This window comes from Bombina bombina, chromosome 11, assembly GCF_027579735.1.
Source record: "Bombina bombina isolate aBomBom1 chromosome 11, aBomBom1.pri, whole genome shotgun sequence".
Lineage (NCBI taxonomy): Eukaryota > Metazoa > Chordata > Amphibia > Anura > Bombinatoridae > Bombina > Bombina bombina.
Window position 1 is genome coordinate 134017524 of NC_069509.1, and position 12245 is coordinate 134029768.

The 12245-nt window shown below is 36.1% G+C and overlaps 1 protein-coding gene across 2 annotated transcripts in view; it reads right to left on the reverse strand.

The window, feature by feature from the left end:
- The window catches only part of CCNF (cyclin F), a 45100-nt gene extending 33279 nt beyond the window's left edge, over positions 1-11821 (reverse strand). For both annotated transcript variants that reach the window (XM_053694365.1, XM_053694364.1), the window contains exons 1-5: positions 11753-11821; positions 6027-6181; positions 3904-4010; positions 1999-2066; positions 468-682 (exon numbers count right to left, since the gene is read on the reverse strand). In XM_053694365.1, coding sequence (XP_053550340.1) covers positions 468-682; positions 1999-2066; positions 3904-4010; positions 6027-6181; positions 11753-11783 — 576 coding nt within the window. In that variant the 5' untranslated portion in view covers positions 11784-11821. The remainder of the gene's footprint in view (positions 1-467; positions 683-1998; positions 2067-3903; positions 4011-6026; positions 6182-11752) is intronic.
- Positions 11822-12245: the final 424 nt, after the last annotated feature.

Consider the following 12245-nt stretch of genomic DNA (forward strand, 5'->3'; position numbering starts at 1 on the left):
GTAAAATTGGTTTCCTTTTACTGTGTTTCCAATGACTTGTTATACCAGCTGCAGAGTATACAACATATGAGAATTTGATCATTTGTGTTTATTTTTGTATAAGAAACAGCTGATTTTATCCTTTGTCGCCACAACCCATTATAATTGGGCTGAGCTTACAGGGAAATCAGATCTCCTTATTTTATCACTTTCTATACACACGCTTCATTATCTTATCTCTGTCTGTATACAAAAGCCCAATACTAATATAATGAATTAAAATATTAGTTCTCTCTCCTACCTCCCACTGGGAGCACAATTTCGTCTGTTAGCTATGTTTACAGTTTTTTTAAAGACAATATTTAGGTTGTGAAATTTACAGTATAGGTGGAGATTCCACAGGCAAAAGTCAGCTATTTAAAATGCCAAAATAAAGGTAAAGGATATGTTTGTCTTTATGTAATCCACAAACTATCTATATAACTCACCATTGTTGTCTGCACTTCACTTGTGACATTTTCACATTTGTCCTTCAAGCTATCGAACACCACAGCCTTACAGCAGCTCCCAGACGAGGACCAAGGCGGCCGGATAAAAAGCCACACAAAGGGATCTGCTCTGGTGTTCAGCTTTTCTGCCAAGCCGAAGAAATGTGAGGCCTTTAGTCCATTGACTTCCGCTCGGCCATCATCTGACATGGATACTAAGAAAGAAACATTAAAATGGAACATTAAACACTGAGATTCTCATATAAAATGTTTAATTTTGTATATTAAACTAACTGCAATACATTTTCATTAGTTTACCAGTAATTTAACTCTACAAATTGTAAGCTTTCAAATTCCCCTGAGTTTCTGTAAAGTAACGAGCGCTGCCAGGTTGTAAAGTAGTTATCCCAGATTTAAAAGCCTTTTCTTCCTATCTCATATCCCCTGCTGAGACCTGTTTGTAGCAATTGTAATTGAGCTGATAAAAGCAGCTATCACACAGGGTTTAAAGTCCCTTTAACATGACTATATTCCACACAGCTACTGTTTCAACGCTTTAACAGAGACATCCTCAAGCTTGTCCCTCCATAGGATTTGGAACTACATTTCCCATGATGCTCAGTCTTAAAAAGGGACTTACTAAAGGCCGAAACGCGTCAACCACCTTTTCACTCTCTAACCGAGTTACCTGCTTTCACTACTGGTAAGCCTATTACCTTTTATGCTATATTGTCTCCCAGGTTTTGCACCTTTTGTTTCAATCTCTTTACAGGTATCCCATAGACCGTTTAGGATATCATCTCTACCTCACTGTGAACTCCCTTTTTTATTTAAATGGACACTAAACCCAAAAATTTTCTTTCATGATTTAGGTAGAGAATGCAATCTTAAACAATGTTACAATTGACTTATATGATCTAATGTGCTTTATTTTTTTTAGATATCTTTTGTTGAAGAAATAGCAATAAACATGAGTGAGCCAATAACACGAGGCATCTATGTGCAGTCACCAACCAGTAGCTACTGAGCCTATCTAGATATGCTTTTCTGCCAAGAATATCAAGAGAATGAAGCAAATTAGAAAGTTGTTTAAAATTGCCTACTCTTACTAAATGAAAGAAAGAAAAATTGGGTTTAATGTCCCTTTAAGATCTCAACTGTTTACTCCTTTGGCGCTGTAAACTATTCTCCCTTTTGTTAAATTTGTTTTGTTCCCACGATACTCTGTGTTGAAGAGATACCTAGGTAGGCATCTGGATCACTACATGACAGGAAATAGGGCTGCAATCTAATGCTCTTGCAAATGGATAACATTCTTGAAAAACTGATGCCATAAAGTGCCCCTCATCTCTTTTTCAACAAAAGATACCAAAATTTGAAAATAGAAGTAAATTAGAAAGTTGTTTAAAACCGCATACTCTATTTGAATCATGAAAAACTTTTTTGGCTTTAATGTCCCTTTAAACACATTTTCAAAGTACAACTTCCCCACCGTTCATATAATAATAATAAAAATAAAATAAGCACTTACAGCCCTCATTGTACAAATACGCAATTCCAAGCTTCACACTAGCTTCAAAGTTGCCATACTCTGCCGCCCTATGGAAATTAAGACAGGTTATTTTTTTTCAGAATATGTGATCATTATTATGATGAAACAAATTAATTACTGTGCTTTATTATAAGCCGGCATGCCGGGTGATTCTGCATCAAACGTGAATAAAATGAACTAGTATCAGCTCCTTCCCTAAGTGCACTGTCCCTTTAAAGGGAGAATGTAGTCAGGTAATCAGCTGATACTGTATTCAAAGCAGCTGCAGTAACAACATTGCAAATGGTCTGCACTCTTTCTGCCCCCCCCCCCCCCCAAACCCCCACTTGGAGGTTGACTTCTGCTGCTGGCTCTTGTTTACTAAAATCAATAATGCAGTATTGTCATTTTCAGTATAAGGTGGTATTGACAAAAGGCAAAAACAACTGTTTCACATGACAAAATAAAGGTAATGAAGCTATTTGAAAACAATTGAATACACTCTGTCAAGTAAAATGGACCTTTGGGAACGCATTAAAAGAAGAAAATTTTTACAGTAAAATGTTTTTTTTAATACCTAGGCTTGACAAATTCAAGGAAGCCATAGCACCTAAATTTTACTTCCAGCAGCAATTTTTGGTATTATTCTTTCTATATAAATTTACATGCAAACAACATTTTGAGACTAAAAAAATGTGACTGGCTCCTCAAACGTAATTTGTTAAACCCAGTTTTAGGTCACTGAGCACAGTATGGGGCCTATTTATGATGGTGCGAGCGAACATGATCCGATATAGCGGATCATGTCCGCTGCACATCGATAAATGACGACAGTATACGCTCCCTGCATTTATTATTGCACCCTGCAGATTCGCGACCAATCAGCCGCTATCAGGGGGTGTCAAATCAACCCGATCGTACTCAATCGGGTTGATTTCTGTCCGCCGCCTCAGAGCAGGCAGACAGGTTATGGAGCAGCAGTCTTTATGCCCCTATATGTCAGACTCAAAAAAACATGATAAAGAAAGCCAGAAGGTGGGAGATCATGATCAGTAAAAAACACACACTTCTAGCATAACTCAGCACCCAACATCAGGGCTACCAAGGACCACCATGCTTTGGTATCTCCTGATCGCAGTGTTGCAGTTGGGAGATCTTGTTGTTGACTATATCCTCATGAAAGAATATTGTGGCCAACCTCAGTCTCAGGTAAGGTTAGGGGTTAATGTTAAAGGGACACTGAACCCAAATCTTTTCTTTTGTGATTCGGATAGAGCATGCAATTTTAAGCAACTTTCTAATTTACTCCTATTATCAAATTTTCTTCATTCCCTTGGTAACTTTATTTGAAAAGCAAGAATGTAAGTTTAGATGCCGGCCCATTTTTGGTGAACAACCTGGGGTTTTTCTTGCCGATTGGTGGATACATTCACCCACCAATAAACAAGTGCTGTCTAGGGTACTGAACCAAAATAATAGTCAAGATGCCTTTTTCACATAAAGATAGCAAGAGAACGGGAAAAAAAAAATGATAATAGGAGTAAATTAGAAAGTTGATTAAAATTGCCCGCTCTATCTGAATCATGAATGAAAAAAATGTGGGTTTAGTGTCCCTTTAACCTCTTGGATACCAGAGAGGGCTGAAACAGGAGATCATGGCATCTTCTGGTCATAGCAAAATGAAGACTACTATATTTTGGCAGCTGCAATACTGCCATCTGGACATCATTCCTAAAGAAAATCTCAGGCTTTATGAAAAAAAGAATAAAGGTCTTACTCTTTGATCAGGCTTCCTAAAGAAACCTTACACCCACTTTATATATCCTATCCTTGTTTTGTGAAAAAGTCCAAATTAAACATTAAAGGGTTTTTTGTAACTAAAAGAGCAAAAAAAAAAAAAGTTACCTTTCAAAGAGATGCAAGTTTTCAGGGGAAGGCCAAATGTCTCTGAAGCTGGCTCGGGTCCAAATACTATTGCACGTGTCTATCAAGTTTCCCAAGTAAGGATGGACCTGAAACAAACATTAAATATATTGTAAAACAGGTGTAGCGCGCTCTATTTTTGTTCTTTTAAATTCATTTTTACCAATTGGAACCACAATTTGATGTTGGAGAAGACACAGCCTAGAAGAACTATCCAAAGACTTTGAGGTGCTTCAATTCCATGTGGATTCTTAAGTATATTTTTTGCAGTGTTCTCCCCAAAACCTTTTTAATGGGTGCATCATCTGGCTAATTTTACTATCCTATTCACCTTTAGCTACAGCGCTCCTGTTTAAATATATTTTTATCTAATTTTACTATCCACCCGGGTAAAATTTAAAGGGACATGAAACCCAAAATTTATCTTCCATGATCCAGATAAAGAGTACCATTCGAAACAACTTTCCAATTTACTTCTATGGTCTAATTTGGTTCATTCTCTTGGTATTCTTTGTTAAAGAAACAGCAATGCACATGGGTGAGACAATAAAATGAGGCATAAATGTGTAGCCACCAATCAGCAGCTCCTGAGCCTACCTAGGTATACCTTTTCAACAAAGGATACCAAGAACGAAACAAATTAGATAATAAAAAGTAAATGGGAAAGTTGTCTAAAAATTGCATGTACTCTATGAATCATGAGGAAAAAAAAAGTGTTTCATGTCCCTTAAAATCAATGTTCAGATAAAATTAGCCAATATTAAAATGTAAATATCTATTGCACAAATTTTTATTAAATTAATTTATGTTAAAGGGACAGTCAACACCAGAATGTTTGTTGTTTAAAAAGAAAGATAATCCCTTTATTACCCATTCCCCAGTTTTGCAGAACCAAACTATTAGAAATATAGAAATACACATTTTACCTCTGTGACTACCTTGTATCTAAACCTCTGCAAACTACCCCCTTATTTCAGTTCTTTTGACAGACTTGCATTTTAGCCAATCTGTGCTCACTCCAGGGTAACTTCACGTGCATGAGCTCAATGTTATCTATATGAAACACATGAACTAACGCCCTCCAGTGGTCACAATGCATTCAGATTAGAGGCAGTCTTCAAGGTCTAAAATTAGCATATGAACCTCCTAGGTTTAGCTTTTAACTAAGAATACCAAGAGAACAAAGCAAAATGGGTGATAAAAGTAGATTGGAAAGTTGTATAAAATTATATTCCCTATTTAAAGCATGAAAGTTTTTTTGGACTTGACTGTCCCTTTAAATTATGCAATTAATTTGTGCTTTAGATGTAATACTTTGTGATATTCTATCAACCCCACCACCAGCTTCATATTGTCACCCAAGTGGTAACATTTTCTATAGAGAATTCAGTATAGATTATTATATTGTGAGGTGGTGCCCCCTCCCATTTTATTTGAAGTAGTTTGTAATTAACATTAAAATACAGGTAGCCCTCAGTTTACGCTGGGGTTAGGTTCCAGAAGGAATGGTTGTAAATGGAAACCGTTGTAAATTGAAACCCAGTTTATAATGTAAGTCAATGGGAAGTGAGGGAGATAGGTTCCAGGCCCCTCTCAAAATTGTCATAAGTAACATCTAATACATTATTTTTAAAGCTTCGAAATGAAGACTTTAAATGATAAACAGTATTATAAACCTAATAAAATAATCACACAACACAGACTTCACTTGCATTTTTATGCAAACAGTTCTTTCTATGCATTCCAATCTGGACTGATTTATAGACAAGAAAATCTTGTTCCTTTGAAATCTGCTCGATAGCTCAGGTCTGGTTAAACTGATTAATTTCAGCTTGCTTGGCTTTGCTGCAACACAAGCGGACAGCTCCACCTACTGGCTGTTTTAATAAATGCACTGCTTCTCAATGCTTTTCAATAGCAGTCACATGACTGGAAAAAAAGGTTGTTATTCTGAAACGGTGTAAATTGAACCGTTGTAAACCGAGGGCCACCTGTAGAATACACACGCTATCACTTTTCAGCCTAAAAAAAAACAAAAAAAACACACAAAGTAATAATATTTTCTATACACATAAAGACAATAATATCCAAGTCCATTAGCTCACTTTACGCATGGATAGAATATCCGGGACAGGTAGGCATTCTAGAATGTACAACAGAACATCCTCTGGGAGATTGAGCAGCGTCAGTATGCATGGGCGTTTTCTCACTCGCCTTCTCGGAGGGGCAGCAAAACATCTGGAGCAGCGACAGTGTGTGGCTGAACGGTAAAAGAAAAACAGCACAACGTTATCAATTGAGAAAGTGACCAGCTATTGCACAGCAGCATTTAAAATGAATACATAAATCTTAAAGAAATAATAGTTCTAGGGAAAAAAAAAAGTTTTATTAAAGCAAAATTATGATTAAAGGGACATTAAATTAAAAAAATCTTTCATGATTTAAATAGGGCATGTAATTTTAAACAACTTTCCAATTTACTTTTATTACCAATTTTGCTTTGTTCTCTTGGTATTCTTAGTTGAAAGCTAAATCTAGGAGGTTCATGTGCTAATTTCTTAGACCTTGAAGACTGCCTCTAATTTGAAAGCATTTTGACAGTTTTTCACCACTAGAGGGCGTTAGTTCACGTGTTTCATATAGATAACATTGAGCTCAGGCACGTGAAGCTCCTAGGAGCCAGCACTGATTGGCTAAAAAACGCAAGTCTGTCAAAAGAACTGAAATAAAGGGGCAGTTTGCAGAGGCTTAGAAACAAGGTAATCACAGAGGTAAAAAGTATATTATTATAACTGTGTTGGTTATGCAAAATTGGGGAATGGGTAATAAAGGGATTATCTACCTTTTTAAACAACAAAAATTCTGGTGTTTACTGTCCCTTTAAGGATATCGAAGAAACACTGTACAGTGTCAGCTACACAGAAAGGAATAGGCGGCTGCTGTTTGTTCTCCAAATGTTTGTTTTTTCAACTCTTTACACAACTTTGTTTATAAAGGAAAATTAAAGGGACAGTGAACACCAGAATGTTTGTTTAAAAAGATAGATAACCCCTTTATTACCCATTCCCCAGTTTTGCAAAACCAACACTGTTATATTAATACACGTTTTACCTCTGTGATTACCTTGTATCTAAGCCTCTGCAAACTGCCCCCTTAGTTCAGTTATTTTGACAGACTTGCATTTCAGCCAATCAGTGCCGACTCCTAGGTAACTTCACATGCGTGAGCTCAATGTTATCTATATGACACATATGAACTAACGCCCTCTAGTGGTGAAAAACTGTGAAAATGCATTCAGATTAGAGGCAGCCTTCAAGGTCTAAGAAATTAGCATATGATTCCTACCTAGGTTTAGCTTTCAACTAAGAATACCAAGAGAACAAAGCAAAATTGGTGATAAAAGTAATTTGGAAAGTTGTTTAAAATTACAAGCTCTATCTGAATCATGAAAGTTTATTTTGGACCTGACTGTCCCATTAAAGGGATAGAAAGGTTAAAAATGAAATTGCATGAGTATATTTCAACGTGAAATAAGCATTTTTGCATTATACTTTCATTAGCAATAACATATGTGAGGGACCGTGCACAAGTAATTTATTACTTTTACTAGAAGCATTTCTGCAAAAATGTTTCATCTTTAATGCATATACAACTATTTGTAATAATGTCATTCATGACACATCTGGGCTGTATATGCATGCGTGTAGATGTATTTTGCTTAATGAGAGGGAGGCACATTTTGTACCTCTTCAAATTTGCACACACATTTTAGTCAATTGGCCAAAAATAGCAAAAGGTGAAGAAAAAAAAAAAAAAAAAAAAAAATCACATACTGCACAAAATATTTTTTAGAGGGAACATCATGTGCAGAGAACACACAGTGAGTGGGCATGGCTTATTGACACACACAGGGGAGAAGCCTACATGGAAGGTATAGGGAGTTAGACAAAGAATTCGGGATTAGCAATGGCTACAAAAGGTGAATTTAATTATTTTAGCTGATAATCCCCTCAATTGTTTGTTATATTTATGTCCTATCTGACAAGGAGTTTTTCTGTACCAAGTTATAATAATATGGTCCAAAAAAGTATTTGCAATCTAAAAAAAGGATCCCAGGTGAAAAAAAGTTTAAAAAACTCCAAGAAAGTTTAATGAATGATCTTTTCTAAGCCTGTAATAAACAGAGCAATATCTCAACTGTCCCAACCATATCGCTGGCGCAATTCTGTCACAACATAATGTTCATGTGTCAAACCTTCCATTAACCCACTTAGATGCTAGACAATCGGTTAACCCTAACCACAATGTCAGCAATCACTTGTACTGAGATGGGCGATTGCAAATTACGTCCCACTGTGATGTCATGGGCAGCAAGATCTGATTTCACAAGATCTCAGCCCAGGGCACTGCAGCTGTAATACCCCAATGGTTGAGAGATAGGAAAAGTGCAATATATATTTTACATACCAGCTAGGGAAGGACAAGAAAAATATCCCTTTAATTAATATGCACACACAGATCTTCTGAACGGGATACACAAATGGTCATATGCACTGTCAGAGTTACATCCATTGCAGCTTTAAAAAGGGATAGGAATAGAACATACAATTTTTAAACAACTTTCAAATTTACTTTTATCATCAAATATGCTTCATTCTCTTGCCATCCTTTGCTGAAGGAGCAGCATTGCACTACAGGCAGCTAGCTAAATACATCTAGTTAGCCAATCACAAGAAATTGATGTATGAAGGCACCAATCAGCAGCTAGCACCCACTAGTGTATGATATGTGCATATTCATTTAGAACAAGAGATACCAAGAGAACAAAGCACATTTGAAATTTCTTTAAATGCCATGCTCTGATTCTTGCAAGTGTTTTTTTTTTTAACTAATTGCTCTCCCCTGTAGCCATTGAGCAAATTTCTTCAGATTCAGAGGCCTTACTGAACGCTTACATCCTCATTAAAAGGGACAGTAAACACTTTAATATCTTAATATATAACGAGTAGTTAAACGTAGTAAAACAACTTTGCATTAAACTTTCATTTTTTCAACTTTGCCCACCTTTTGGTGTAATTACATTTGTAATTCTCAAAACTGAAAAAATACACTGCAGAATTCTCAACGCTAACACACACACATATATATAAATAAAGACAAACTGATAAGAACTGCAAAACAAAAGCACTTTATACCAACATAACTGTGGCTAGCCTTGTCAGCAGCAGACTGGAGCCCTGATTCGCTCATCCAAATAAGGCAAAAGGTAGGCGGAGTTTGGCTACTGAAAAACTGATGTACCCAACTAGATGTTATTTTGTTTTAAAAATGTCTAGACTTGGCTGATATGTTATTCTATGGCAAACAATAGAAGTGTATTGTAATTTCAAATTGTTTAATTGTCCCTTTAAAACATGTCATGCTGTTACACATTGAGATAACCACCAAATCTAACAATTGATTAAATTATTTATCACACACATTGTATCCTTATTCTTACCCAAATAAAAACACAATTACAGTAGGAAAATCTCTGCTGAACAACCAAAGTTTAAATAATTTACCCAAACCCTGGGCACCTTTTTTTTTATTAATAAAAGTGTTTTTAACATTACAGGAATTAGAGGAATCTCACACTGAAGATACCAGAAACTATAAACTTCCCCACTGAAAAGTCAATTCTAAAGTATACAAACTCCAGTGTCCTAACTTTAAAAAATACATCCAGATATATGGCTCCATGTACTAAGCCGTCAATTCATCCGTCATTGTAGACGCGGATAAACTCGCCGTTACTCGCCGCGGGCGAAATGGTGTCCGCTGTCGCTATGTACTAATATTCCCCCAATAAATAGACAAGTCTAGCCCGCCGCGAGCAGTTGCGGATTGTTGATAAATTTGACGCCTCGCTCGCCGCGACTAAGCTGATGGTACTTAACTTTCAGTTGAATTGTCTGGCCAATTATTAACACGTGACATGCAAGGTGTCACGAACATCATAGTAGTCGCAGGAATAGAATTTTGCTCCTATAAAAGTTCAACTTATCTAAACAACTTTATTATTGTTCAAAATTTTTTGAAGAGTGATAACAGAGCGTTATTTTTGTAATATTTATTTACAATTTGGATATGGCTTCATCTGGATCTGATAATATATAAATATTAATATAAAAATAATTATAAAGATTGACAACTAACAATACAAATTTAAATAGATTACTCTTTAATTACAGTCGACAAATTGGGCGCAATTTATGTACATGGAAATGAGAGACAAATTAGACGCCAGTTATGCTGTAAGTACAATGCTGATATTACTGCCTTTTATATATGTCTAGACTGGCGTCTAGATTGACTTTCCTATTGTTTTGTACCTTGCCCGCCACCTAAAAGGTGGCGAGGCAAAAATAGCGAGGTGGGAGCGGAAATTGTAGCGAGCGGACAAATAGATTTTTTAGTACATTCGTTTTTTGGCGAGTTGGTGGTCAAATGTGTCTAATTACAGTGAAAAATAGAGCGGTAGCGAGGTTTGGTGGATAAGTACGCTCGCAATTTTAAAGATGCGAGTTTTAACATAATTGACGGCTTTGTACATATCAGTTTGCGAGTTTTGACGCGAGATTTGTTGCGGGTAGCTCGCTGACTGCTTAGTACATGGAGCTTATGGTATTTATTATGATTAATTTACAGTATGGATAATGCAATTTATCATACTAACCTATAAAAAGTGCTATAAATTATAATACCCAAAAGCTCTTCTAGAATAAAGGATAAGGCATTGTAGGACATTTAAAGTTTCAAAATATTTAAAAAAAAAAAAAAAAAAAACTACTAGAAAAAGTTTTATATAAGAAAGCAATTCCAAACTATTATAGGAAAATCAGCCCAGATGTTATATTTATTACATATATTAGTAAAACTGAAATGTGTGTAAATGCAAAAGACAAGAACAAATTTAAATTTGAAGGAGAAATAAACCTAATCCTATAACGAACAGCACAGCCAGGCACATTTTTCTTTAGTATTGATAAGGAACCTCCCCCTATGACCAGTTACTGGCTGGTTGGAGTTTATTTTCAAACCAAACCCGCCCTAAAGAATGAATTAGTCCCCACTGCATTTCTCACCAATCACCAGAGCAATACAAATACAAATTGGTCTCTAACTTACCATTGTATAGACGAGATGCACATACAAAAAACAGCCCTAGAGTCCAATTAGTGCCCCTAATGAACATCAGACTTAAAATTTTATATTAAACTATTTTGGATTAAATATAGTTTCATAATAAACTTCAAAAAGGATCATTAGGTTAAATATGTATCAACATGATCAGATTTATTAGCCAAAATGTGACTTAATTATCCCCAAAACATAAATAGCCCTTTAAATAAAGCTGTTTTATAATTCTCATTCATTTCATAAGATTCCATCCTGTCCTGAAATTACCCCAGAAACTAAAAGGGGAGGGACAAGTCAGAAGTGATGGGACACACAAATTAACAGCAGATAATTCCATTAATAGTTATATGGCAACAAGCAAATTTGTACAAGTGAGTTCGATCATCAGTTCATAAATGTATATATATAAAAAAAGTTACATTTGAATCACATTAAAACTTCACACGCTGCCCCCTCCTCCAACTCAACAGACTTTGGAGGGAGATTTAAATCCAGTTAGCAGGAAGTGAATGGTTAGTAGCGCTTAGAGATCAGATCAGCAGCAATAAAGTACAACTGTTGCCCTTTAGAAAACGCAGCGCTCCAGCAATATAGTGACAAACGCATAAAACCTTCTTTATAGGAGGATTCTATCGTTTTATATAAATACCTTTACAGCAGCAGTTTCTGGGGTGAAACATTCCTTGTGAAGCTGGTTCACCCGAGGGAGGAGGGAGTAGTTTCAGTGTGACTGAAGCATAGAGTGTCAGGAGCCAGCATTCAGTTACAGGTCCAGCCCCCTCACTCCTACTGGGTGTCTGCAGTTGTATTCTTAAGGTGGACTGGCTGCATTGCTACAGTGAGGATATTAGTGCTGGGTGCAGATATTATTGCATAGTCTTTATCCAGAAACCAGCAATGTGCTCGCGCAATAACTCATAGCTGTGCTTCAGCAATTAAAGGAAACATGAGTTAAGATCAATGTTTTCATTATTCAGAGCATGTGATTTTATGACACTTTTTAATTTATTTCTGTTCTCTTTTTTTTTTAAAGCATACCTATGTATGCTCAGGATCAGTACTGGGAGCTAGCTGGTGATTGATGGTTATACACATATGTCTTTTGTCACTGGCTCACCAGATGTGCTCTGACTTTAACCATT